Source organism: Anabrus simplex, chromosome 2 (assembly GCF_040414725.1).
Source record: "Anabrus simplex isolate iqAnaSimp1 chromosome 2, ASM4041472v1, whole genome shotgun sequence".
Taxonomy (NCBI): Eukaryota; Metazoa; Arthropoda; class Insecta; order Orthoptera; family Tettigoniidae; genus Anabrus; species Anabrus simplex.
Genome location: NC_090266.1, coordinates 530302970 through 530330534, shown reverse-complemented (window position 1 = coordinate 530330534; position 27565 = coordinate 530302970). Strand labels below are relative to the sequence as shown.

Below are 27565 nucleotides of genomic sequence, written 5' to 3'. Positions count from 1 at the left end.
GAAAGCAGCTAAAGTAAACTTGCTCAAGAAGATCTCTTCTCATAAGAACTCTCCCTTGTACGATTGCCCTACACCACCCACCAACAACTCGTGTGAAATCACGCAAACCACCCTGGACTGATTTTAAAAGTATCAGTTCTTTCGACATGACCTCTGAGTGGCGACAGCATTGGCATGAACATCCACCCAACAACGCTCACTTGGTTCAAGATCCAACAAAGAAGGTTAAAGGATTCCAACTGCCGCGTCAAACCTGGTCGAAGCTGAACCAAATTAGGACGGGTCAAGGGAGGTGTGGCTACATGTTGAAGAAATGGGGTTTCCGTTCATCTGCTGACTGAAACTGTGAAGTGGAGGAACAGACAATGGAACACATTGTTAAGGAGTGCCCACTTCGAGCATTTAATGATGATCTGAGGCTTCTACACCAAGTGACTCCGAGTGCTCTGGACTGGTTGTCAAATTTGGACGTTTCCATTTGATATTAGATTTTTTTGTGTACTTGTAACGCCATATGATATATATATAATGTAAGCTGATTTTTTATTGTTTGATAAAGATTTTTCGAGAAGGAAGTGTTTATTTTGTACCTGATCTTTAAGGCCGTGCACAACTAAATCTGTTACAGCAAGCTGAATGACAAACTACGGGTTAAGGTCATTTTATTCAAAGAGAAATAATTAATGCAAGAAAATCTTTATTCTTTGTTTGTCAAAATACAACAAAATACATAGGAACTTAGTTCTCGAGAACTCTCTGATCCACTGAGGTGTTCTCACGACTCACACCAGCATTTCATCGTACGAAGATAGGATCAACTGAAGTCCAGCATCTGCAACAAGATGAAAAGTAAGACTAACCATTATGATTTACTTTGAGTCAAATGAATGGCAAAACAAAATCATCACATACTTTTTGCAGATAACCAGCACAATACAAAGAATGATCAGCTCCTAACGTGAAGTGTCGGTTGTAAGCTAAATTACAGGGTATAAGGCTACGCATAGATTCTCACGCATGTTTTTGAACTAAATAACTTTTTTTTTACAAATGCTTTACGTCGCACTGACACATGGCACCGTTTTATGGCAACGATGGGACAGGAAGGGACTAGGAGTGGGAAGGAAGCAGCCGTGGCCTTAATTAAGGTACAGCCCCAGTATTTGCCTGGAGTGAAAATGGGAAACTATGGAAAACCATCTTCAGGGCTGCCGACAGTGGGGCTCAAACCCACTATCTCCCGAATACTGGATACTGGCCGCACTTAAGCGACTGCAGCCATCGAGCCCAAAGACTCCCACTGATTATGACAAAACATTGGCGAATACCTACAGATTTGTTGTGGTTTTGCACCAAAAATATTTGCATGCACTCTCGCAAATTGGTGATGCAGATCAAACGCCAGCAGTCTATATTTTGAAATCCAGCTGCGAATGAAACTTCTGATGCACGGAATTTCTTCTTCTTCTACCACTTTTACCACATTCATGTAGAATCACGCTTGCGAACAATGTTGCATATGTGAATTTGTCCCTGTTTGGTGGCTGGATACCCTTCCTGACACCAACCCTATGTGGAAGGCTGTATTCACTATTGCATGTTTCAGTGGTGGTTACTTATGTGGTGTGTTGGGTATGAAGATGACTGCCTTGGGTCAAACACTAACACCCAGTCCCTGAACCATATGCGATTAAAATACCCGACATGGCAGGAAATCAAACCTGGGTCCCTCTAAACGAATGCCTTTGCACTGACCATTCAGCCAAAGATATGTTGCAATGAACTGCTTCGTAATTTTATGATGATGATTATGATTGTTTATAAGGGGTCTAACATCTAGGTCATCGGCCTCTAATGGTATGACATGAAACAAAATATAATGACAATTAAAATTTATACATTGACTAGAATTTAAAACATAATGAAGAATGAGAATGAATTAAAAATAATCAGGTGATCTAATTCACAATGCCTCATTTCATTATGAAATCAATATAAAATTAGATTGAAACAGGTTAAGGCACTGCCTTTGAATTAATATCATGTATACCTTTAAAATACACATAGACTGACTAAAACAAATCAATAGAATAAAATATAGTTAAAAATAAAATAAAAATAAATACATAATACACTTTTATACACAATAAAACAGACTACTATCCCTCATAAAATGGATGATGAGGTCTGCTGACTGCTCATCATGTCGTAGGATTAGGGAGAGGGTACTTGGAAGTTTTTGAATACGGTGCAGATCAGAGGGGTCCATGCACTCCATAAGGATGTGTACCACCATAAGTCTGGTGGGGGCTTTTCCTTTTAGTAAGTAGGACTGCACTAGTATACCATGGCCGATCCCAAGACGACAAAATACCACTGCTTCTCTCCGAGAAACATGAAGGGAAGTCTTCCATACCTTCGTAGCTCCTTTTATCGTTCTCATCTTATATGGAAGACGGGTGGGGAGCCATTCCATCTCCCAATGTGACATTAACCGTGTCGCCGCTGAGAACTAATATCACTGGCTGGAACCTTGTAAGGTAACGGGGGCAAAGTGACCGCCGCCTTGGCACCCCTATCAGATAATTCGTTTCCCGCTACACCAATGTGGGTTGGGAGCCACAAGAAAATGATTCTGGTGCTAGCACCCCAAAAGCCAGCCAGCAGCTGCTGGATCCACTGCACGAAAAGGTGCAGAGGGGAATGTACATCAATAGGTTGTAGCGAGCTCAAGGAGTCAGTACACAGCAGAAAGCAACAACGTTCATTGGACAGCATGTACCGCAGAGCTTCAAGGGCAGCATAGATCTCTGCTGTGTACACATTGCAGGTTTCCTGTAGAGGAAAAAGAAACCTGTTATTATCGTCAACGAACGCACAGCGTACTTTCGCTTCTGCCATCGAACCATTTGTGTAAACAATTACTGAATCTGGATACCAGCCAACAACAGGCAAGAAGAGCCTCCGATATATGGAGGGATCCGTGTTCTCTTTTGGGCCGGTATGCAGATCTACGATTATTTCAGGTCACCTGTATTAACCATGGAGATACCTTAGTGAGTCGTATCACAAGACAAGGAACTGAAGGTACATCAAACATCTGTGACTGCTATCCAAGTGTATACAAACTGGCTGCATTGCTTGTGGATAAGCAGCATACAGCCAATGGTTTCCATTGTGGAATACGCTGGGATAGCTTGGGTCATCTGTCACAAATATGCAGCATAGGACAATAATATCTGTTGGTGCCTTAAGTGTAAAGGTGGCACACCTGATTCAATGAGCAAGCTAGCAATGGAGCTTGTAAAAAAAGCTCCCGTTGCCAACCTAACTCTGCTGTTGTGGATGTTACTCAATTTTGCAAGGACGCTTTGCCTTGCTGATCCATATGCTGCACTGCCATAGTCTAACCTGGATAAAATATGTGCCCTATAAAATTGTAGGAGCACCATGTGGCCTGCCCTCAAAGTAGTGCCACTAAGAAACATCAAAGAATTGTTTCATTGCACATTTGGTTTTTAACTGATGCACATGTAGCTCCCATGATAATTTACTATCAAAAAGAAGTCCAAGAAATCAGTGTCAACTACGGGAAGAGCGGCACACCCCTACAAAATAAAGCTCAGGATAGGAGTGAAGAGTGCGCTTCCAACAAAAGTGAACAACAAAGACACTTTTATAAAATTAAAACAAACAACATTCACCTTGGAAGGAGCAAATGAAAAGAACATCCTTGTAAGTAGTATGTTCCGAGCTGTCAGTGGAGAGATGGCGTGGAATGACATCAGTAGACGAATAAGTTTGAGTGGTGTCTTTAAAAGTAGGAAAGATCACATTATGAAGATAAAGTTGGGATTCAAGAGGACAAATTGGGGCAAATACTCGTTTATAGGAAGGGGAGTTAGGGATTGGAATAACTTACCAAGGGAGATGTTCGATAAATTTCCAATTTCTTTTCAATCATTTAAGAAAAACGCTAAGAAAACAAAAGATAGGGAATCTGCCACCTGGGCGACTGCCCTAAATGCAGATCAGCAGTGACTGATTGATTGAAAATTATTGTTATGATCATCTTGTCATAATATGATGTCTTTTAAGTTGACTTAGGAATGAATAAACATATAAGAAAGAAATTAAAAAGGAGAAAAATTATTTATGAGACTTAGCTCTAATGTCTGATGTAGAACAAGCACTGACTTGCTGGAGGAAGCAGGCAGGGCAAGTAAACAAAGGAGTGGATAGGGAACATGCACCGACTTGTTGTAGGAAGCAGGCAATGTAAACAAAGGAGAAGATAGGGAGAAGAGGGAAGGGGGTAAAGAAGGGAGAGGAAGGGAGAGGAAGGAAAGGGGTAGGGGAGGAGAGAAGGGGAGTCTAAGGTGGGGCTGAAGGATGCGGAAAGAAAGACTGCTGCTGAGAGGGGAATTTAAAGAGATTATTAAAGAAAGAATTCTTTTCATCTGAGACACGATTACTAAAGTTCCTCTGTATCCTCTGTGACATTATTGGCTAATGACAAGAGCATAGGTCTGGCTACAAAAATCTGCAAATTTCACTCCAGAACTTGATATATTCATGATGCAAGTACAACTGACATGCACCATGACACTTTCAAACTTTGTGGTTTTGTTATTTTCACCGAATGTGACAGCCCTGCCGCCACACATGACAAGAGCTCTATTGGAGATTATAGTAAATTGCTCTGGCCAGCTGGAAGACAGACTTCCCAGACTGACATAATGCCCATTTAAATTTTGCTATACCGTATAAGTAAAAGTACTTCTAAGGGCGGGCTGGTGGGTCCTTGGCAAGCTTGAAGGAAGGATCTCTTATCTCTGCTATTTGAAGAATCGTTTCACATCTTTTTTTTTTTTTTTTCTTAAACATGCACCCCTGCTGGTAAATTGCTACTGAAGAAGTTGGCACAAGATAGGGTGGCACAGAGGGATTCATCAAACTAGTCTATTGACTGATGACCCACACATCAACAATAACAAGTATAAACTTACCAACAAAGGTAGAATCTTCTCAATATGCTCCATGTAAATTGTGTTTAAATTTTCTTCTTTGGCTTCCTTTCCAGCTCTGAGCATCATTTCTACTAGATATGTTCTTAAAACAATTTCAATCAATGGCACAATTTTATTGGAAATACGAACTTTGGGATCCTTGAAATATTGCTTCAAAGCCAACTTCAAGTTTTCCTGCAAGAAGGTAACACGTCAGGGAGCTACAAGAGTTACATTACAGAGTGAAACAGTTAAATGTCAACAACCTAACCAAAGATTTACATCTAATATGGCAATTATACTTACCATTTTGAATGTTTGTGAATTTACAATTTCTTCCATTGTTTCAATGTTCTTCACAGATCTGATCCCTAAACACACAAAGAAAAACAATTGTCAAGGATAAAGCAACCCTAAGTTGAAATAGTGCTAAAAACAAAATGGAAAATCTAGACATGAATGTCTTTTGGATTTACATCATGTAGAATGAGACAAATTTAGGATCTGAATTCTAAAATATGCCAACTCCTGAAACAATGAAAATTGAAGTAAGCACAAATTTAGGTTTGACATCATACTGCACCACAGAAAACAATCCAGCTCCTGGGAATTTTGCAATGGTATAAGGCAGATAAAAACTAAGAGTGGGCAGCATGCAGCAATGTTCCTGGTAATACTTAAAACACGTCAAACCAGGAAACGACTATGTGCCAGTTCCTCTCTACTGTACGGTAGTTAAGACTGAGATATATCACAGCTTGAAACACAGTTTCCTGGTTTGGTATCAGTTTCCTTCCCTGTGACGCAGACTTATTCAACATTCAAAAATAAAACACTCCACAGAACAAGTTACAACAGGCTATCCAATAAGTGGGTATGTCCGTTCCAAGAAAAGTTTGATGTTACACACAAACTGAATAATGGTAAGAGACTAAAAATATCACTGAACAAGTTCTGTACTTCAAAGTATCTTGTTGCAAAGAAAGAGAGTAATTCAATATTTCACAGAACAGTCTAACCTATGCAAGACAGTGTGCGGATGTGCTGAGTCGAGTGTGCCGGTAGAACGGGAGTGGAGTGTGAGCGGTGAGTGCAAGAGGGAAGTGGAAAGTGAAGAGGAAGATGATTGGTGTGGAGCAGTATCGAGTAATTATTGGAAGATGGCAGGGAAGATGGAAGAAGAATACAGCTAAAAGAGATGAAGGTAAAGCGGAACTTGGAACGAAGGGTGACTGGATGTTGGTGGCAGCGGTGGTTATAGTTCTGTTAGTCATAGAAGGCGTGGAAATTAATCCCGGGCCAATTTCCAGTGGCAACATGAGCTGGGAAGATGTGGAAGTCATAAAGAGAGTGGTAAGGGAAGTTGTGGAAGAAGTTTGCCCATTTGAACAGATTAAAACTATGATACAGGAGCAAGTGAAGGAGTTCGAAAATATGAGACAATGGATCCAGAAAAGAGCAGACGAAACAATGACCAAAGTGGAGAACGAGGGATAAACTATGTTACTCAGAAAGAAAATAAGAAATATGGAAGAGGAAATGTTGAAGCTGAAGACAGAAATAGAACGCAGTAGTCAGGAACAGAGGAAGAAATGCTTATTTATATATGGGGTACCGGAAGAAAAGGGAGAGGACAAAGTGGCGACAATTTATAAAGTTATGGACGTCATCCAGAACAAAATTAAAATTAAGAGAGAGACATGGGTAGAGAAGGGAACAAGAATCTGAAAATCCTAAAAAAAACATTTAGTAAGGGCCAAACTTCAAGGATTAAGAGCGCACATTAGGGGGCAGCAATTAGTGGTAACTAATGGCACACGGGTCAGATTTTGGAATGTGACGTAACTGCGGGCATTAGAGGATGGACTGAGGCAGGAATCAGTGAGTGGAGGAAAGACAGGCAATGGAAAGCAGCGCTGGAGAAGACGGACATGGTGAAAAGGAAAGATTAAATGGAAGCAATGAGCTGTGTGATCTTAGTATGGCATCGAAATCGGAAGAGATCAGAGATTACATGTTATAAACTTCATATTTGGTCCGTATTGAAAATGTACATCAGTTTTAAGATTATTAAAATTTTATTAGTCAACCTATTCAATACAAATGATATTTTCAAAGTTAGGACTTACATCCTATTAAACTAAGGTCTAAAGGGACATGTTTCGCCCTATAAAAGGGCATCATCAGCCTTTTTACACTCATGTTAAAGATAAAAATCAGGATCCTGATTGTCGATATAAGAAAAAAATATATATATATAAAATGAGAATAAAAATTGGAATTAATATTATACAATAGGTGCAATCATGAGTTCTTAATGACAATTGACAATTAAAATATCATTTAAAATATTTGCGAAGAAATGGGAGTTGGTACGATAATTATATCAACAATCTTAAAATGATCTTATAAAACTGAACAAACTAGGCCTTAACCAAATAAATAATAAGAAAGTCCAAGGCTAAAGTTGCCGTATCAAGGTTCGTGAAATTCGGCTGGAAGCAACCTGATTTTAAATGTAGAGCAAATGGTTAATAGAATCCAATAGCCACTCAAGACAACATAAAACCTCTCTCGTTGAAAAGTCGTAATGAAACTGTAGTATGGCACATGTAGATTATAAAGTTGTGTCCAATCAATCCATTAATCTCATATTTTACTACAGTTTCATTACGACTTTTCAACGAGAGAGGTTTTATGTTGTCTTGAGTGGCTATTGGATTCTATTAACCATCTGCTCTACATTTAAAATCAGGTTGCTTCCAGCCGAATTTCACGAACCTTGATACGGCAACTTTAGCCTTGGACTTTCTTATTATTTATTTGGTTAAGGCCTAGTTTGTTCAGTTTTATAAGATCATCTTAAGATTGGTGATATAATTATCGTACCAACTCCCATTTCTTCGCAAATATTTTAAATGATATTTAATTGTCAACTCATGATTGCACATATTGTATAATATTCATTCCAATGTTTATTCTCATTTTATATATATATATATTTTTTTTCTTATATCGACAATCAGGATCCTGATTTTTATCTTTAACATGAGTGTAAAAAGGCTGATGATGCCCTTTTAAAGGGCGAAACATGTCCCTTTAGACCTTATTTTAATAGGATGTAAGTCCTAACTTTGATAATATCATTTGTATTGAATAGGTTGACAAATAAAATTTTAATAATCTTAAAATTGAGAGATCAGAGAGTCGATTGCAAAAGGAACCTATGAAGTGCTGAGGAAGAGTAAAGCACAAGAAATGGCAAGTGGAGAAACGCATAGTGAAAATAATGGTTTGAGGGAAGAAGCAGAAGTAAGAGGAAATATGAATAAAGGGAGAAGCATGAGTTTGAAGGAACTATGGGATAAGAAAGGAAAAAGTGATGAAGGCACTGTAACGAGAAGTAAAAAGTTAAGTAGTATTAGTAAGTAAGCTAGGTAATATGTGGAGTTTGGATTGGTATAATTGGATTGTTATTTAAAGGGGTTGATTTGGTGATATGTGAGAGTGAATAGGGTAAGTGGTAGAGTGTTTGATAATGAGGACATAGTGAGTAACAGTGACGATGATTAAGTGATTTAATGTGTAATTTCATGTGGAGTTTGGGTCATTGCAGATTGGTAGTGTTTCCGGTTTGCTAAGAGTGATAGATGTATTTAAATGATAAGAGGAGTTTGGGTTAAGAGTGATTAGAGTTGTGTTTGTGAATTGTACAAGAGAGAGCAAGTTAATGGTGGAATTGTATTGTTATTCGTAAAGGGTTGATTTAGTGGTTTATGAATGTGATTACTTATGAAGTTTGGTGTTAGAATGAAGGACAGCTACAAGGTGGTTGGAATTTGGGGGCAGCTACAAGGTGGTTGGAATTTGGTTTGTGAGTGGTTAGAGGTAATGTTAAGAAGTTAAATTACTGTAGGTAGGTAGTGGAGTGTGTTTGTTAATTGTATTTGAGTAAAAGTGAGTAAGTTATCTAGTATGTAATTTAAGATGGAGTATGGGTCATTACGGCCTGGAAATGTTTCCGGTTTGCTAAGAGTAAAAAATTTAGTTAATTGGTAAGGCATTGAAGGTTGAGGTCATAAGGAATAATGAGAGGTAACTTAAAGTAGAACAGTGCATATGTTGTTGCATAGGTAGGCACGGCTCAGCAGTTTGAGCAAGAGGTAAGTTGGTGTCAGCTAGCCTGGGTTAGTGAGGAAGCAGTCAGCCAGGTTTTGCTGACATCACAGGATGAGGAAGACCATTAGCCTTCCATGCCGGTGTACGATTCTTATTTTATTTGTTTTGTTCTGTTTCTGCCTGAAGGTATTTTATACTTATGCCGAGTTGCCAGTTACCGTTAAATCAGAGCTCAATTTTGTTTGCTTTGCCATTGCTTAATTACTGTTTTTATTTTAGTTGTCTTGTAATTTTGTAATATACTTTTAAATTTTGTTTTGGTATGTTGGTTAGTAACGTATTGCCATGGCGATCAGATCTCCAATAGGAACTGGCCAGGGGCCACCTTGCCGTTGTGATGATTAATTACCCTAATTTATTTTATTTTGTTAGTTTGCTTATCTAATTTAATATAATTTAGTTTTTTGTTAGTTTTACCAATATATAGCTTAGGTTAGAGTTAATGTGATCCTTGAAGGATCGCTTGGTTTAAGTACTGTAAGATCCGAGGAAATAAATAAATAAATAAATAAATAAATAAATAAATATTTCACAGAACAAAATAAAGACATACCATACAGTAAAATATGGGTAAAACTCTAAGAATGTGGGTGTTCACTGAATGTAGTGATTGATGCTGGATAATGCAGTCATCAAAACTAAAACGATAAACTTACGTGTAATGTCAGATTATTGACTTTATATATGTTCGTACCCATTTAAAATTAACCACTCGTCATGAGCTCGAACCAGAGCTCAGAAACCCAGTGGCCTTTTGAGAGTTGTATCCTAAAGAACTCTAAGTTCATTTCAAAAGACGACGACAGAAGTTTGAAAAAAAAAAAACATAATCAAAACAAGGTGGTGATAATGAATCAGAGTACAGTAACTATGAGGCGAAAATAATAGTTAATTTACACAGAAAATTAAAGACGCAAAGGAAAAATTCCAGAAAACGTCGAAAGAAAATATGATCAAGAAAGCAGAAGAGGAACTATTTTCAATCCTGAAGCAGAGACAACCAACATATACGAGGCAGATCCCACTAGGAATCTGGGAAGATCATTTCACTAAACTACCACAAGCAAAGGAAACCCGAGACTTGACTGAAGATAGTGACTGGGATATAGCACCAATTGAATTATTCACGGTTGACGAATTAGAAGAAGTCGTGCGTGAGAGTAAGACTAGGAGAGCAGGAGGTCCAGATAACATACTCTACGAACATATGAAAGACATTTGGGCAACCCTAAAAGAACCTGTCACGGAACTTATGAATCAATGTCTCAAACAAGGAAGAATACCAGACAAATGGCGGGAATCAACTTTAAAAGTGACGTACAAGGGTAAAGGAGATGTGAGTGATTCAAACACCTACCGTGGAATCGCTCTAGAGTGCACATTACTGAAGGTTCTTACAAAAACACTGACAAATCGACTGAGGGATATAGTAATCTATAATCTTCATTTCCGTATTGACAATTGCACAATTAAAAATAGGAGAGGATTTCCACCAATCAATACTTATTTATTGTATATATTAAACTACAGGACCGGTTTCGACCTCATATTCAAGGTCATCTTCAGCTGAACCATATATACATATTAATATAATGAAGCTTTGATTAAGATTGTGGTGTTGAAGGAATGCCATATGATGATGATGTACATTTAGTTACATACAAATGGGGCACGTCTTAGCGTGAGCTGGCGTATATGTCATTCTGTGCAATATTACAAGCTCGCATGTCAAACACAACTCAGCTACACCAACAACAATAAACATAACATCATTGCACAGCTACAAATGGGAAAGGAGCCACTACTTTGAAACCAATGTCACCCAAATTTACGGACGCCAATAAGAAAACATGAATTGGTTCTTATAAAAGGGCAACACACACACAGCAGAGCAGAGCTGAACATATTTTACTTGAATTTCATCCATACATTTGGCACCCTTTTTAAATTGAAAATGTTTTATCTCACATACGCACAGGAAGACAAAACTTTTATCCATGCAATTTTACAAACTCTAAGAATAGCAGCTGAAGTGTACAACTGTGAATAAGACTTAAATACGGAAGTTAGTCGATGTATTGACCACCAAGCAAGAACGAATGTTCATGTACATGAAGTGTTTTTATGTATTGTTTTTATCTTGTACATATATATAAGTTAGTTTAGGAAAAGACGTGTTTTATATACTAGTTTTAAGACCTTCAACATTTTAGACATACAGTTGCAATATTGCACAGAATGACATATACGCCAGCTCACGCTAAGGCGTGCCCCATTTGTATGTAACTAAATGTACATCATCATCATATGGCATTCCTTCAACACCACAATCTTAATCAAAGCTTCATTATATTAATATGTATATATGGTTCAGCTGAAGATGACCTTGAATATGAGGTCGAAACCGGTCCTGTAGTTTAATATATACAATAAATAAGTATTGATTGGTGGAAATCCTCTCCTATTTTTAATTGAGGGATATAGTACGGTAGATAATAAAATACTGGAAGAACAGTTCGGATTTAGAAGAGGCAGATCAACAATCCAGGCAATCAATTGCTTGCTTGAAGATATACAAGAAGCACTCAGGTTGCAGAAAGGAAAGCTCTATGCAGTGTTTATAGATTTCTGCAAAGCCTTTGACTCCACAAGCAGGAGCCTGATCCTTCTGAAACTGGAAGAGATAACAGGGAAAAACTGTTACACAAAGCTTATTAAAAAAATATTATCAAAAAACTATGTGAGAATATGCGATGATTTAGCACAGTCAAAACCAATCCTTCAGACGGTAGGGGTCCTTCAAGGGGATCCTCTAAGTCCACTTCTTTTTAATGTAATAACACGTGATGTTACTGAAGCAATTGTTACGATTCGTGCAAAAATGTACCTATACGCTGATGACATGGTAATTGTATCGCCATATCGAGATGAACTTCAAAAAGCAGTCACCAATCTGAAAAATTGGTCAAAAGAAAACAATTTAGAAATTAATGATCAGAAGACAGTAGTCATGGTTTTTAGAAGGGGAGGAAGAAGGGCAGCATCAGACATAATACGCTACGAAGGTTCACCTTTAAGGATTGTCAATACATTCAAGTACCTCGGAATGACTTTTCAGACAACTGGAACCACATTTACAGTTCACATAAAGGAAAGGACTCTGGCTGCAATCATAGCAATAAATGACATAGATCACCTTAGTCAACTGTCAATCAAAACAGCCTTGAAACTCTTCCGCCTCAAAGTTACTCCAACTGTCACTTACGGCATTGAAACAATTTGGACCTTCCTGAAAAAGAAAGATCTAAAAGAGATAGAAAGGGTGAAAGTAATCTTCCTTAAAAGAGCCCTATGTGTTTCTAAATACACACCCTCTAGACTTGTGTATGAACTGACCCGAGAACCTTTCTTCATTGAGGACTTGCGACACACAATGACTCTACAATCAACAAAGGCATATCAAGAGCTCTTACATGAATTAAAATTAAAGACAAAAATTTGGAGTGATTTCTATATAACGGATGCAATGACAACAGTCAATTGGTGTCAGAGTTGCTTCGACCTCAGACATACAGTGACCCGTGCAGCTGTCCATGGCTTCCATCACAAGGCATGTGTTGTACCTAAATTTCACGATCCGAACCATGACTCTGTATGTCGATGGTGTGAGAAGTTCTGTGGTCGTTACCACGCACTGGAGTGCCCGAAGAGACCGTGTTCTCTGACAAAACTTTGTAGTGATTAAGTTTATACCCCTGCACATTGTGCGCTTTTCTGTGTAAATAAAAGAAAATAATATAATGCAAGTGCGTTTAAGTCACTTGTTCGTTATGAAAGAAAAACCTACTGATTTGCGAAATGAATTCCGGTTAGTACCTTACGTTCAAATAATCGTAGGCAAAGAAATATATGAAATACGCGAGGTTTATAATCTCTAAAACAACTTTTTCAGGGGTTGGCATAGGCCTAATCTGTAACTGAGATCCTTAATGCTAAAAAGAAACTGGCGTTTGCCGAGGAACATTTCTTCACTAGTATATCACAGGACCCAAAAGGAGAAAAAAAAAAACCAATCACGTCTAGTATTCAAGGCCATGAAAGTGTAAATCAGAAATATCTGTTTCGTAATGTTACAAAATATGATAAGTAATGATGACAATAACCAAAAACTACTTACCAAAGGGGAGTATTTCTTCTTGTCAAAATTAGTCACATTAAACCAAAATGCCGCCACTTAAGCTTTCGGTATTGCCAACTTTACTTGCTTGCTTGCTTGCTGATGCTTATGGGCTGTGTCTACGACATTTCACCCAGTCAATACTCCCTTACTCATGTAAAAACACTAGTATAAATGAAACTTCAGTTCAATAATTGATGCTTGATCTTGCATGTAGAAAACACAAAACACTATTCTTCACTATATCACATAATAACCCTAGTTTGCTAGAGCAGACTGTTCTCATATGGGAAACTTCCAATCTTGCAATCACACTTCTAAAGTTTCACACACTCTGATAATCCAAAATAGCACCCTCAAGTAATACACTAATGATATGAGGAATCACTCAAATGGAACCATCAAAAGCATGAGAAAATCTCACCATATATTGCGGACAGAATTATAACACGATATTGGCTTCATCTAGAAACAAATTTAGCACTCTAATAATCTCGACTGTAGGATTACAGAGCAGACAAGAAACACTGGTTGGAAAGACCTGCTTGAGTCGCTTGAGATTAGTCATAAGTATTTTACGGGGGTTGGCATATAAAGAACATACAAATAAAATGTGGTTGGAGTCGCCATTAATAATATTTGTACCACACGAACAGTTTGTATCCTGCGTTAAATGGAAACGAGATCTATATTGTGGAGTAAGGGCATGATTAAACCGTAACCGAATGATGTTAATAATATGGCGTCCAGAATATGATCCTCGTATAAACCATGGTTTAACCGAAAGTGTTGGTTGTAAATGATAATAGAAGTTATCTTTGACTTGTGCAGTCTGTCGCCAGTAATTCTGCCATTCCTGACGTCCATCTTGTCGGATAACAACTACATACTGTAATCAGAAGCAGGAACAATATTCTTAGTATTCGGAACAGGAAGACGAGAATCTTGTTTTGCAAGACAATCTACTTTTTCATTGCCTTCGATACCCACATGTCCTGGTACCCATACTAAAGTTATGTAAATACCGACGTTGTCAAGCACATAAAGGAGACTCTTGACATTGTATACATACCAATTATAGGATAACTCATACGAGACCAAAGATTGTAATGCACTCAGCGAATCCGTATAGATTGTAAATCACGTATAGGCCTATCCCTGACGCTGTACAAAAAGTAAAGCTTGCTGTATAGCGAATAACTCCGCCGTAAAAATCGAACAATCACTAGGCAAACCATATTGTTCTTCAACATTTAGAGAAGGTATATAATAAGCGGACCCAACTCCATTAATGTTCTTTGCTCCATCTGTAAAAATGTTTATGCTTCGTAGAATATTGGAAAGTTTCACTCTTTTAACAGGACAAATCTCGGTCACCTGCAGACAAGTAACGTTAGTAGAGCCATTACGTATAGGCCATATTATTTGAGGCTTATAATAAGAAACCGGATAGGGTAAGGTATAGGGCATTAAGTTAACACTGTGCATTAATGTATACTGTTTCGACTTCAATGTAGTAAAAGCATGAAACAGAACTGGCAATCTTCGTAAACCCTTACGCCGTAAGGAATAATACTCCGAGAGTAACTGTAACTTCGGAATTAAAGGATGACTTGTTAAAGAAAAATTTTTAAGTAAATATTGCGTAGCAAGTATTTTTCTATGCACATGTAAAGGAGCTTCGCAGGATTCGACTAAAAGTGCATTGGTAGGTGTGGACTTTAAAGCTCCAATACAGGAGCGTATTGCTTTATATTGACAAATGTTAAGAGTATTCAAGTTAGTATACGATGCCAAGTCAAAAATATGTGATCCGTAGTCCAATTTCGATCTAATAGTGGTTTTGTACAAGGATAGCACCACAACTGGATCTGCCCCCCATTGCCTACGGGTTACAGCTTGTATTACCTGAATATACCATTCGCTTTTCGAACGCAAATATAAAAAATGATGTTTCCATGTAAGTTTCTGATCAATAAATAACCCAAGATATTTATGTTAACTAACCACAGGGATTTCATACTGATCAAAGGAAAGTGGTGAACGGTCATAGGTTCGGTGATGTGTAAATATCATCGCTCGACATTTCGCTATGGAAAGATTTAACCCATGGGCCTCTAACCATGTTCTAGCTTCATGAAGCGTGCAACTAATATGTTGTCTACAGAGCTGTAAATTCTCATGTGTACAATAAAGCAAAACATTGTCAGCATACGCCTGTAGTCGAGCATGACGGAGAATGACCGTTTCGAAATCTTTCATAAAAAGAGCGAAAAGAATACCACTCAGAATATCGCCCTGTGGCAACCCATTACTTACCTGCCGGGGCTGGATTGTATAATGTGTCGATTTAAATCTGAGTGTTTCGATAAGTCAGAAGTTGACTGAGAATGATAATAAATCCCTCAGGAATCTGAAGAGTTGCAAGTTTTTCCCATAATATGTTCAAAGGTACGGAATCATAAGCCCGTTGGATATCAAGGAAAACCGCTATGGTACTATGCTTTCTATGACGAGCTAATAGCAAATCGATAACAAAACTATTAAATGCATCAGATGTACTGCGTCCCTTAAAAAAGGCATATTGATATCGAGGCGTCAAGTTATAGTATTCTAATACCCATATGATTCTTCGAAGTAAGATCTTTAGAAAGACTTTACGGAGGCACGAACCGAGTAATATACCGCGATAATTACTAACCTCAGTGGGTAACTGCTTATTTTTAAGAATGGGAATCAGAAAAAATTCATTCCAACTAACCGGTGTACTATAATTGCGAAAAATATCATTATACCTGTTTAATAATGCCTTCTTTGCTCTAATAGGTAATAATTTGAACATTTGATATGATACATTATCTGGACCTGGGGATGAATTTGAGCACGATTGTAGTACTACCTCTAATTCCTGATAATCGCAGGGTTGTAGCAATACGGAAAAACGTGCGTCTTGTGGGTCTTGGGAATGAACATACTGTGGTACAACAAAATCTGGCGTCTCTCTAACAAGAAAATCAGATAATACCTGACCTGGGATGGTCTTGGCAGGGGAGTGCTGCGTAACTCTTGTGATTGCCCTGATGGCATTCCACAAGTCTGCAATTGGAACCTGACGCGTGAAGGACGATATAAACTCCCTCCAAGCGACACGACGTTTTTGATGGAAAATTCTGCGAGTTTGTGCTATGTGTCGTTTGAGCAGGAAGTAATTTTCAGGTGTTGCGTGCTGCCTATATTGTCGAAAAAGTACTTTGCGGGTTTGAATCAGCAAATGACATTCCTCATCCCACCACTTAACATGCGCAGGTTTCCTAGAAGATAAAGGGGGTGAAACGATGATGGGGTGGTGAAGATTAATATAATCTGTTAAAATCTGCAGTAAAGTTTGATATGAAAAATTATTTTCCGGTATTTTTTGTAACGCATCCTCAATGTAAGCGGTGTATATTTGCGGTTTAAATCTCCTCAAAGATCGAATCATGTTATTTTGAAATGTGTGCTGCGGTGGAGAAATGGGTCTGCCTACACCATAAGAAATAACAATAGGGAAATGATCACTGGAATAAGTATCACTCAACGTATGCCATGTAGTGATAGACACCATATTTCGCTTACACAATGTAAAATCTACTGCGCTAGGAGGGGCAGAAGGCGCAGTCAAACGCGTAGGAGAGCCATCATTCAAAATAGCAAGAGCATGGTTATTTACTGCATTAAGGAACTGTGTACCTTGAAGTGTATCCAAATTTCCTCCCCACAGTGTGTGATGAAGATTAAAATCTCCAAAAATAAAAACATATGGTTCGGTAGTAAATTGTTGAAAGAATTGGTTCCATTGTCTCTCATTAATGGAAACTTCAGGACAGTAGATATTCACAAGTAAAATATGCATATAATATAATCCTATAACATATGTATGGGGTATGGCCTGAATATTCGAATGAATGCTATATGTCACGGACGAGTGGACCAAAAAGGCAACCCCACCGTAACCGGGTCCATCATTACGTAAAACTTTGTAATTAGGATACGCAATGCGAGTCTCAAGATTAAACCAAGTTTCTTGTATGGCTAAAAAGTGAGGTACTGTTTCCTGAATTAATTTAAATAGCTCATGACGTTTGTTCATGAGACTTCTAGCGTTCCATTGAGTGATTCTGATCATAGAATTGAATGAAACTGCAAACCTTGTCCCTTAACTGGAATACATTATGAGCTAACGTGGGGTGATCACCCAATAATTGCACCAATTGCTGAATAGATTGATAAAGACCACTTTGAAGATATTCTCTTTGCCTATGAAATGACGAAAGCGGTTGCGCCATTGAGGCGCTACTCGTGGCAACAGGTTCGTCCAAAGATGCCTCCATCCGCCGGCTTGCTCCATTGGAAACAGGTGTAACTCTTGAAGCTACCATCTCCATGCGGGGAATCTCTCGAACCAAATTATGATAACCATCCTTATCATATCCTGGGGCTGGTACTGGTCTCGGTGATTTTAAAATTACTTGTGTAAATTTTCTCTTACGGGGATTCGTCTGTGTAGGAGTCTGTTCCTCCCCAGTTAAAGGGGGAAAATTTTGGGAATTGTCTACTACATTATATTCACTAGGTTGAACTTTCTGTACAGCGTCCTTGAACGATAAGTTCTGATTGCTCATGATCTTTTTAATGTGGACTTGCTGTTGGTGAGCTGGACAGTCAACATCTCCAGTTGAATGGGTGCCGCGACAATGCACGCATTGCAGGAAAGTTTCCGTACAGTTCGCCGTAGTATGTTGCAATGCACATTTCCCACACCTTGGACTTGTCGCTCTGCAATGCTTATCAACGTGACCGTACCGTTGGCATTTTTTACAGAGGATGGGAGCAAAAACATATGGCTCCACCTCTAAATGCACCTGATATAATGACACATACTGTGGAAGTTTCTGCGCACGAAAAAACCACTTTTATAGATCCAGTAGGGACATACTGAGTTCCTTCCTCGTTAACAATTCTACGGTTCAAACGCTTTACAGATTTTATAGCAGCAGTAGACTTTAAGTGCTTTAATATAGTATCCTCGTTCAAGGTCTTCTCTACTCCCCTGATAACTCCTACTCGCAATACATTAGAGCTCGGTATGTATGCCCGTAGCTTAAGCTCAACTAATAAAGGGTGTTTCAAAAATGAATTTGCCTGTACGGCATATACAAATTCTATTTGTACCCTATTCCGTCCCTTGCGGGCCACTGATTTTATTCCTGGAATATTTTTTTCATAGAAAATTCTACCCAAGGTCATAGGATGCATGTTACCGACATTGCCTGTTGGTGTGGACTCCACAAAAATAATGAAGGGTCCATAATGAGTACTAGGGTAAAGTTCCTGCGACTCAGTCTTCGAAATCGAAGCACCAGTCTCTTTATTCACAGCCGCATTTGCTGTATTCGATTTACTCACTGTACCACTATTCTCACTTGAACAATCATCCTCATCCTGATCCATTTGAACTGTCTCTTCCCGAGCAACTGTGAGGGTTGAAGGATCAGGAGACTCCTCACCACCACTTTGCTCCCCCATAACGTACGAATTACACTCGTAGAATCACTACTCAATACCGTCCACGCTACCTCGTCACAGCGACTGTCCTCTCAACTGCACACTATCACTGCTAAGAGGGAACTGGAATTATTTGTTATATATCGTATTGCCAACTTTCAACAAGTGTAAACGACAACGAATTACCAGGATGAGTTCAGTAATCTCCTTCTTCTTCACCTTTATAATTTAATGGGCTTCGCTGGCCAGTCACTGGCCCTATAATGAACACCAAATTATGGAGGAGACGAAAATATAAGGGATAAAGTTAAGAATAGAGGATAAAAAATATATTACGAATATATATTGCACAAGGGCACAGGGTACAAAGCTTCACGCAGAAACTATTTCCCGGCGACTTTCTAACACACGAACATGACCGGATCAACATACAAGGGGATAATGATTAAAGTGTTGATTTCGGAAAGGAAATTTAATAGAGCCACCACCGTACTGGGCGTGGCATTTATTATCCAACATGATAGTTGAGTAGGTAAGGCAAATTTTTGCCTAAAATGCTGCTACAACCATTTTATTCTGCTAACTTCGTGCAGCGGACGTTCAAACAAAATATGGTTAATTGTACCGACCAAAATATAACATTTGTAGAGGTTAGACTCGACCAATTTCATACGATATAACTGATCAGGAGTGTACATGTGATTGAGACGCAAAAGAATAATATTGGTGATATGACGTCTGCAATAATAATGTTGTTTAAACCACCGAGATTTAGGTATAATCGGAGGGAGCGTAAACAAACTTCACCCGTTCTGCTCGAAGGGTGACTCCAATCATGTTGCCATAATTGTCTCTACAACTGTTAAAAAAATCAGAAAAGGGTAATGCCAAATGGTATGCTACGCCCTGTCCAATACATCAGCCTGTTCATTCCCTTTAACATTAGAATGACCAGGAATCCAAAGTAATGTAACCATTATTCCTATTTTTTAATAATTGATGTACGGCTTATTCTGGTGAAGCAAATTTATTGTTCACATGAATGGTTTACAGATGAAAGGGATGAAATATTAGGGATAAAATTAGTTTGTGATAATATGAAGGAGGTGGGAATTATAGGAACATATAGGCCTGGAAGAGAGGAAAGAGACATGGAAATATTTGAGAAAATAATAGATTATACTCATAAAAATAATAATAATAATAATAATAATAATAATAATAATAATAATAATAATAATAATAATAATAATAATAATAATAATAATATGGTAATAACTGGGGGAGATCTAAACTTGCCTGAAGTTGAGTGGAATGGAGCTGCAAGTGAAGCCCATGAACAGAAACTGGCAAATAAGTTAATTTGGGAGGGAGGATTTACACATTAATCAATCAAACAATCAATCAATCAATCAATCAATCAATCAATCAATCAATCAATCAATCAATCAATACTGATCTGCATTTAGGGCAGTTGCCCAGGTGGCAGATTCCCTATCTGTTGTTTTCCTAGCCTTTCCCTAAATGATTTCAAAGGAATTGGAAATTTATTAAACGTCTCCCTTGGTAAATTATTCCAATACCTAACTCCCCTTCCTATAAATGAATATTTGCCCCAATTTGTCCTTTTGAATTCCAACTTTATCTTCATATTGTGATCTTTCCTACTTTTTAAAGACGCCACTCAAACTTATTCGTCTATTAACGTCATTCCACGCCATCTCTCCGCTGACAGCTCGGAACATACCACTTAGTCGAGCAGCTCCCTTTCTTTCTCCCAATTCTTCCCAGCTCAAACTTTGCAACATTTTTGTAACGCTACTCCTTTGTCGGAAATCACCCAGAACAAATCGAGCTGCTTTTCTTTGGATTTTTTCCAATTCTTGAATCAGGTAATCCTGGTGAGGGTCCCATACACTGGAACCATACTCTAGTTGGGGTCTTACCAGAGACTTACATGCCCTCTCCTTTACATCCTTATTACAACCCCTAAACACCCTCATAACCATGTGCAGAGATCTGTACCCTTTATTTACAATTCCATTTATGTGATTACCCCAATGAAGATCTTTCCTTATATTAACACCTAGATACTTACAATGATCCCCAACAGGAACTTTCACCCCATCAACGCAGTAATTAAAACTGAAAGGACTTTTTCTATTTGTGAAACTCACAACCTGACTTTTAACCCCGTTTATCAACATACCATTGCCTGCTGTCAATCTCACAACATTTTCGAGGTCACGTTGCAGTTGCTCACAATCTTGTAAATTATTTCTTACTCTATACAGAATAACATAATCCGCAAAAGGCCTTACCTCCGATTCCACTCCTTTACTCATATCATTTATATATATAAGAAAACATAAAGGTCCGATAATACTGCCTTGAGGAATTCCCCTCTTAATTATTACAGGGTCAGATAAAGCTTCACCTACTCTAATTCTCTGAAATCTATTTTCTAGAAATATAGCAACCCATTCAGTCACTCTTTTGCCTAGTCCAATTGCACTCATTTTTGCCAGTAGTCTCCCATGGTCCACCCTATCAAATGCTTTAAGCAGGTCAATCGCGATATAGACCATTTGACCTCCAGAATCCAAGATATCTGCTATATCTTGCTGGAATCCTACAAGTTGAGCTGCAGTGGAATAACCCTTCCTACAACCGAACTGCCTTCTATCGAACCAGTTATTAATTTCACAAACATGTCTAATATAAGTAGTACAAGAACCGACACGTCTCAAAAACTTGCTAGATGTATTCTTGATTAAACCATGGGAAACTGTTGATAAAACTGAGGCAATTGATGTAATAATGGATGTAGGACTTGTACCAAAAACGCTTAATAAGAGGGTCACACAAGACAAGAAATTATAGAAAAAAACTAAAGTTGACGAATTTGGGACTTACCTTAAGTCACAACTCAGTTGTTGGATAAGTGAAGGGAGTAATGTGGATACACTTTGCGCTAAATTTAAAGGAATCATTTGGGAAGGAGAGAAGAGATTTGTACCTGTTAGGAATGGTAAAATGACCTCAGACCCTGTTTATTATACAAGGGCAATAAGAAAATTAAGAAGAAAACGTAGAATAGTAAACTGGAAAATCAAAGAGGGTAGGGAGAATAAAGAAACTAGAAAACAGCTAATGAGGACACTGAATACAGTGAAAAAGGAAGCAAAATAGAATTATATGAATGGCATACTTCAAGAGGGTAATGAACACAAGGGGAAATGGAAAAAGCTGTACTCATATGTTAGGAATCAAAAAGGAAAGGAAATCCAAATTCCTACAATGGTGGGAGAAGGGCGTGAACACTATTCAACAGATACTGAGAAAGCAAATCTATTAAGTAGGGAATTCAGAGATTCAGTAGAAGATTGTCAGGATTTGGAAACCCTAGCAGAAGATAGAGAAGGAGAGACACATAGGGAAACAAGAAGCTTCTCATTCACAAATTAAGATATTTTCAGAGAAATCTAACTGCTTCAGCAAGGAAAAGCAGCAGGAAGTGATCAAATTACAAAGGGACCTTGACCGTATCCAACAATGGGTTGAAGAAAATAATATGAAGGTTAACGGAGGCAAATCAACTGTTACAACATTTACAAATAGCAGCTTTAAAACTGAATTTGAATATACTTTGTATGAGGTACCGGTAGTTATCCCAAAAGATGGCAAGTGCAAATACTTAGGTGTGAGATTTGAAAGTAATTTGCACTGGAAGGGTCATGTTGATGACATTGTTGGCAAAGCATACAGATCGTTACATGTCATAGTGGGGCTACATAAAGGATGCAACAAAGAATTAAACGAAAAAAATTACTTAAGTATGGTTCGTCCATTATTGGAATATGCGAACAGTGTTTGGGATCCTCACCAAGAATACCTAATAAAAGAAATAGATAGTGTGCAGAGGAAAGTAGCAAGATTTGTAACAGAGGATTTCAGGAGAAAAAGTAGTGTATCAGAAATGTTAGAGGAACTTGGGTGGGAAACTTTAAGTAAGAGAAGGGAGAAAACTAGACTTATAGGATTATATAGAGCCTATACAGGAGAAGACGCATGGGGAGAAATCCGTGAGAGGCTTCAGTTGGAAAATAATTATATCGGCAGAACTGACCACAAGTATAAAATTAGAAGGACTTTTAGCAGAAGTGATTGTGGTAATTTTTCATTCATTGGGAAGGGTGTGAAGGAGTGGAACAGTTTACCAGGGGTAGTATTTGATCCTTTTCCAAAATCTGTACAGATACTCAAGAAGAGAATAAACAGCAACAGAGAAAGTAAATGAAATGTTAGAGGGCATTCGACCAGTGCAGGTTATTGTAAATAAAATATGTGTGGAAATAAATTTTTTCCATCGCCTGGTCTATGGAGTTTCGACAGCCGAAGTAGGGGACTGCCTGTAGGGGTGAAGTACAGTGCGGTATTCGAGGGCCCTGGGACCGCTACGGTAGCTGTGAAGGCCCTTCAGGAACTCTGAAAATTGGTGGCAAAAGGGGCTCTGGTTAAGACGCAGCAGGTCGTTATGCTACTTAGGTTCCAAAATGGGTAAAAAATAAATAAATAAATGCAATGTAAATATTAAGCTTATACCAGTCGTATAGTATTATTTGAAGTAATTCCAGATACTGTATATGAGTTGACTATGTTTAGAAGTACAGCAGATATTATAAGTAGAATTTTGTAAATAATATAAATTTATTAAGGTTGAGCTGTGTGTATAATAGAAAAAATTGTTAGCGTAAATTGTATAATATTGTATTCTAGGAAAATTTTCTTCTTCTCTTGTTAATTTAAAATTTAGTGCTTGACATTAATGTATTTTAGTGTACCATTTGCCACCGAGGTAGACACCTCATTTGCAAATAAAGAGATTTTGATTTGATTTGAAAACAAAATTTTCGAAGATTTTGAATCTAGCAATTTTTCCGGAAATTTGGATTGTTTAAAGCTTGGAGGACCCTCAGGGAATCAGATACAATAGGCACTGGTGAGTTGAGAATACTTTATGCGTAGTAAGGCTTGGCGGACTGCAAAAGCCTCCGCCGTAAAAATAGATGTCTCCGACGGGAGTATATAGTGTTTTGAAATGTGTAGATCTTGTGAAAAAACAGCAGCCCCTACACCTGGAGGGTTATTATGTTTGAACCCATCGGTATACAACATTAGGGAAACATTATGTGACAGTGCTACTCCTACGTATTTATTAGATCGAGTTCCAAATAATTGACCTAGGGGTTGAGAACCACCGAATGAGTGAAAAATAATGAGAGGGACGTAGTAATTTTTTGAAAGGTAAGGAGATAATTAGTGTACACGGGGTACGTATGATAGAATTTCGAAGGGAAAAAGGGAATTATATGCCCAAGCAAGAGCTGTGAAACGGCGTAGGGAAGTACTTCCTTCCTGATAGTAACGTACTAGTGAGGATAATTTTGGAAGGAGGGGGTGGGAGGTAATCGAGAGAGTCCTGAGATTAAATTTGAAGGCAAGCAATTTTCTCCTCAAATATACCGCAACCTCAACAAAAGTCGCGTTGTTGGGGAAATATTGCAGAGCCCCGATATAGAGTTTAATAAATTGTACTGGAATCGAGACCAATTTAGCAAGCTTCTTATTAGCCGCCGTATCAGTGAAACCCGTGCCATAATCAAAAGTCGAACGAATGATGTTTTGATAAAACAGTAGCATTGTACACGGATCGGATCCCCCAAGACCTCTTCATTAAGGCAGAATATAATGTTTTTTCGGCAGAGATCTCCCTGAAAGGTATTCAATGTGGGAGTGCTATAATAATTTCCTATCAAGATAAATACCAAAGTATTTAGTCGACGGGATCGGGATAGGAAAACCTTGAAGGAGGGCAAGCGGGTGATCAGTACGATGTGACCAAGAGAAAAATACCGCTTTACATTTTTCGTAGGCCACTTCTGATCGATGGTCTTGAAGCCCAGTAGCCAAATCCAGGAGACGGGAGACTAAGATATATAATGAGGTCAGCGGCAAATTACAACATACGAGCTCTGCGTGTTATATTTTTCTCTAGGGACATCGAATATAGGATAAATAAAATAGGACTGAGAATATCACCTTGATGCAGACCCTGAGACGTCATTCGTGCCTGGAAAATATTTTAATTGAAGCGTTCTGTTCGAAAATATGTTCAAGAGAAGATTAACAAATGGGGGTGGGAAGTTATAAAGGAGCAATTTTTTTAGTAACACGCGGAGGTCAACGTTGCGGTAAGCCCCAAGCAAGTAAAAAAATAGCCAGCAAGGGTTCTTTCCGACAGCGTGCGAGAGTAATATCGGTTAACAACAAGTTAATAGCGTCGGTGGCGGAACGACTCGGGGGAATGCGAATTGGTATTTGGGAAGTAAATTATAATATTCTATGGACCATTTTAGGCGCTCAAGAATTATTTTTTGGAAAATCCGTAGGCATTGTCCAAGGTAAATGCTCCTGTAACTCTCTGGAAGTAGAAGGTTTTTACCTGGTTTTAAGATGGGTACTAAATAAAATTCGTTCCATGTGGTAGGAATCTGAGCAGACTCGGGGCAACGATTGGAAATCTGAAGTAAGGTCGGTTTCGCTAATGTAGGAAGTTGGTTTAATACCGAATACGATGTATCATCCCGGCCGGGGGCTGAGGTACGTGACGTCTGGATGGCCAGATTTAATTCATGGATGTACAGTTGATGGTGTGCGAAGAAAATAGTTTGATAGGTGTGCAATCGCTCTCCATATGTGTTTTGATGGCGATTGTCTATTACGGGAGGAAATAAAGGATTTCAAAGCCAGGCGGCGTTTGTCGTTAAATTTCTTTTTAATTTTGGTGACAAGTACTTTATAATGTAAATATGCTTGAAAAGTTCCCGAACGTCGAAAGGAGCGAGGTGATGTTTTCCTTTGTGAAATTAAAGTAGCACACTCATTGTCCCACGAGCTTGCGTATTGGATAGTTTTGGGTCTAATAATTGGCCGTTTAGGATGGTGTAGATCTAAATACTGAGTAATTATGGAAGTAAAAGTATTATAGGACATCTGCTGACCGTCATTACCAGATAAATTATTCAACAAAAACTTTTGAAATTGGCTTGTATTAAAGTGCAGCATTCTCCTACCCACCTTGACCGGGTGTATATCGGCTTGATGACAGGCAGCAAGTAAAGTAAGGGTGGGGAAATGATCACTTGAATGAGTGTCCCTTACTACCTCCCATTCAACTCTGTGTGCCACTTCACTATTACACATTGTTAAATCAACAGTACTTTTCTTTCGAAAAGGTGACGTCGCCCGAGTACGCGAACCGCCATTTAAGATGCGTAAATTATATATTGCTGCTAATTTAGCTATTTTATTCCCTGTAGGACAAGATATCTCGCATCCCCAGCTATGATGGTGACAATTGAAGTCACCCCCCGAGGATAAAAGGAAGTTGCGTTAAAAATATGCCCAATTAGCATATGAGCCTTGAATATTCTGTGGACAGTAGAGAGAAATAACGTTAATATTTTCAACAGAAATTGCAACCACTTGTGTACCAGGAATTCTGTATGGCAAAGGTATAGAATGGAACTGTAGTTGGTTGGATACCAAACTCCATCATAAACATAGATATCAGGTCAAATACAAATATAGTTTGGAATATGAAATTGTTTGGCTGAAGCCAGCCAAGTTTTGCTGTGGTTTATAGGAATCAATAAGTAAAAAGTTCGTGTCTTTTACTTAAAGCACTATGTGCATTCACTGTAGAATAATAACGATTTTGGAACAAACAGTGCTAAAAGTGGAGAAGTGACATGACTTCCTCCTGCATTGTTAGAAGCATCTTAGACCATTTCGAATCATGTTCCGCTGCTCGAATATAGGCAGATAGTTTATCGGAAATAGCGTTAATTGTGGCATTGAAAGGAGGAGATAACGGAAAGCGCTTTCTTAAAGTGTTATCATCATTATCAACAGTACTAGGAAGAACCGGTGTGCGATTCCTAGATACGGAAGACATGGGAGGTTCACTCCTGGAGGAAGAAGACATATGGAGAACATCACGGTATCCCCGTACATTGAATCATGGTAAAGGGTCATGTTTAGACGGTGACGATTGTACAGCCGCCTAAATTTTGTTTACCTTGGCGTAGGAGATGGTGGAACTTGAGAAGTAGACCGTGGTAGGGAGGGAAATTGTTGTGAGGACATGAGAAGGCCGAATCTATATTCTACTGGGGCAAGAAAGGACTGTAAAGTTCAGTGGCGACACGTGGGGTTTAAGTGTGGTGCAGCCCAACTCGCGCGTGTGCAGTAAACATTTTGAATACCGTGTTGGATAAAATCTAGCTAGGAGGAAATAAGGTATCGGGTGATGTTTTGGGAAGATATTGGGCACCAAATATGCGCTGTATAATTTTCATGCACTTACTTTATAAAGCACAATATAAATATAAAATTAACTATAAACAAATAATACTCACATTCGGTAACGTCTATTGCTCGTACGATAAACCTGTTCTTTGGTCCTATGAAGCAGCGAATTTGACAATAATATCATCGTAAAAGGGCACTGTAACCATCAACTCGTTCAGCAGTGACTTCACCAGGGATATGGTTGCCAACGCATTCAGCCTCTTCTGGGATGTTGAATTCC

General features: G+C 38.4%; 1 protein-coding gene across 1 annotated transcript; it reads right to left on the bottom strand.

Moving 5' to 3' along the window:
• Positions 1 to 679: 679 nt before the first annotated feature.
• On the bottom strand, positions 680 to 13453 carry LOC136862911 (centromere protein X). Its single transcript, XM_067139192.2, has 4 exons — positions 13366 to 13453; positions 5316 to 5380; positions 5010 to 5204; positions 680 to 832 (listed from the first exon to the last, which is right to left on the bottom strand). Exons 2-4 carry the CDS (start codon positions 5349 to 5351, stop codon positions 815 to 817), a joined length of 249 nt encoding a protein of 82 aa, XP_066995293.1. The 5' UTR covers positions 5352 to 5380; positions 13366 to 13453; the 3' UTR covers positions 680 to 814.
• Between the last annotated feature and the right edge of the window lie 14112 nt (positions 13454 to 27565).

Coding starts and splice junctions, on each gene's coding strand:
- LOC136862911 (XM_067139192.2), bottom strand. CDS start 5,351: ATGGAAGAAATTGTAAATTCACAAACATTCAAAATG. Junction 5,205..5,315: donor ATTCACAAACATTCAAAATG/GTAAGTATAATT, acceptor ACCTTCTTGCAG/GAAAACTTGAAGTTGGCTTT.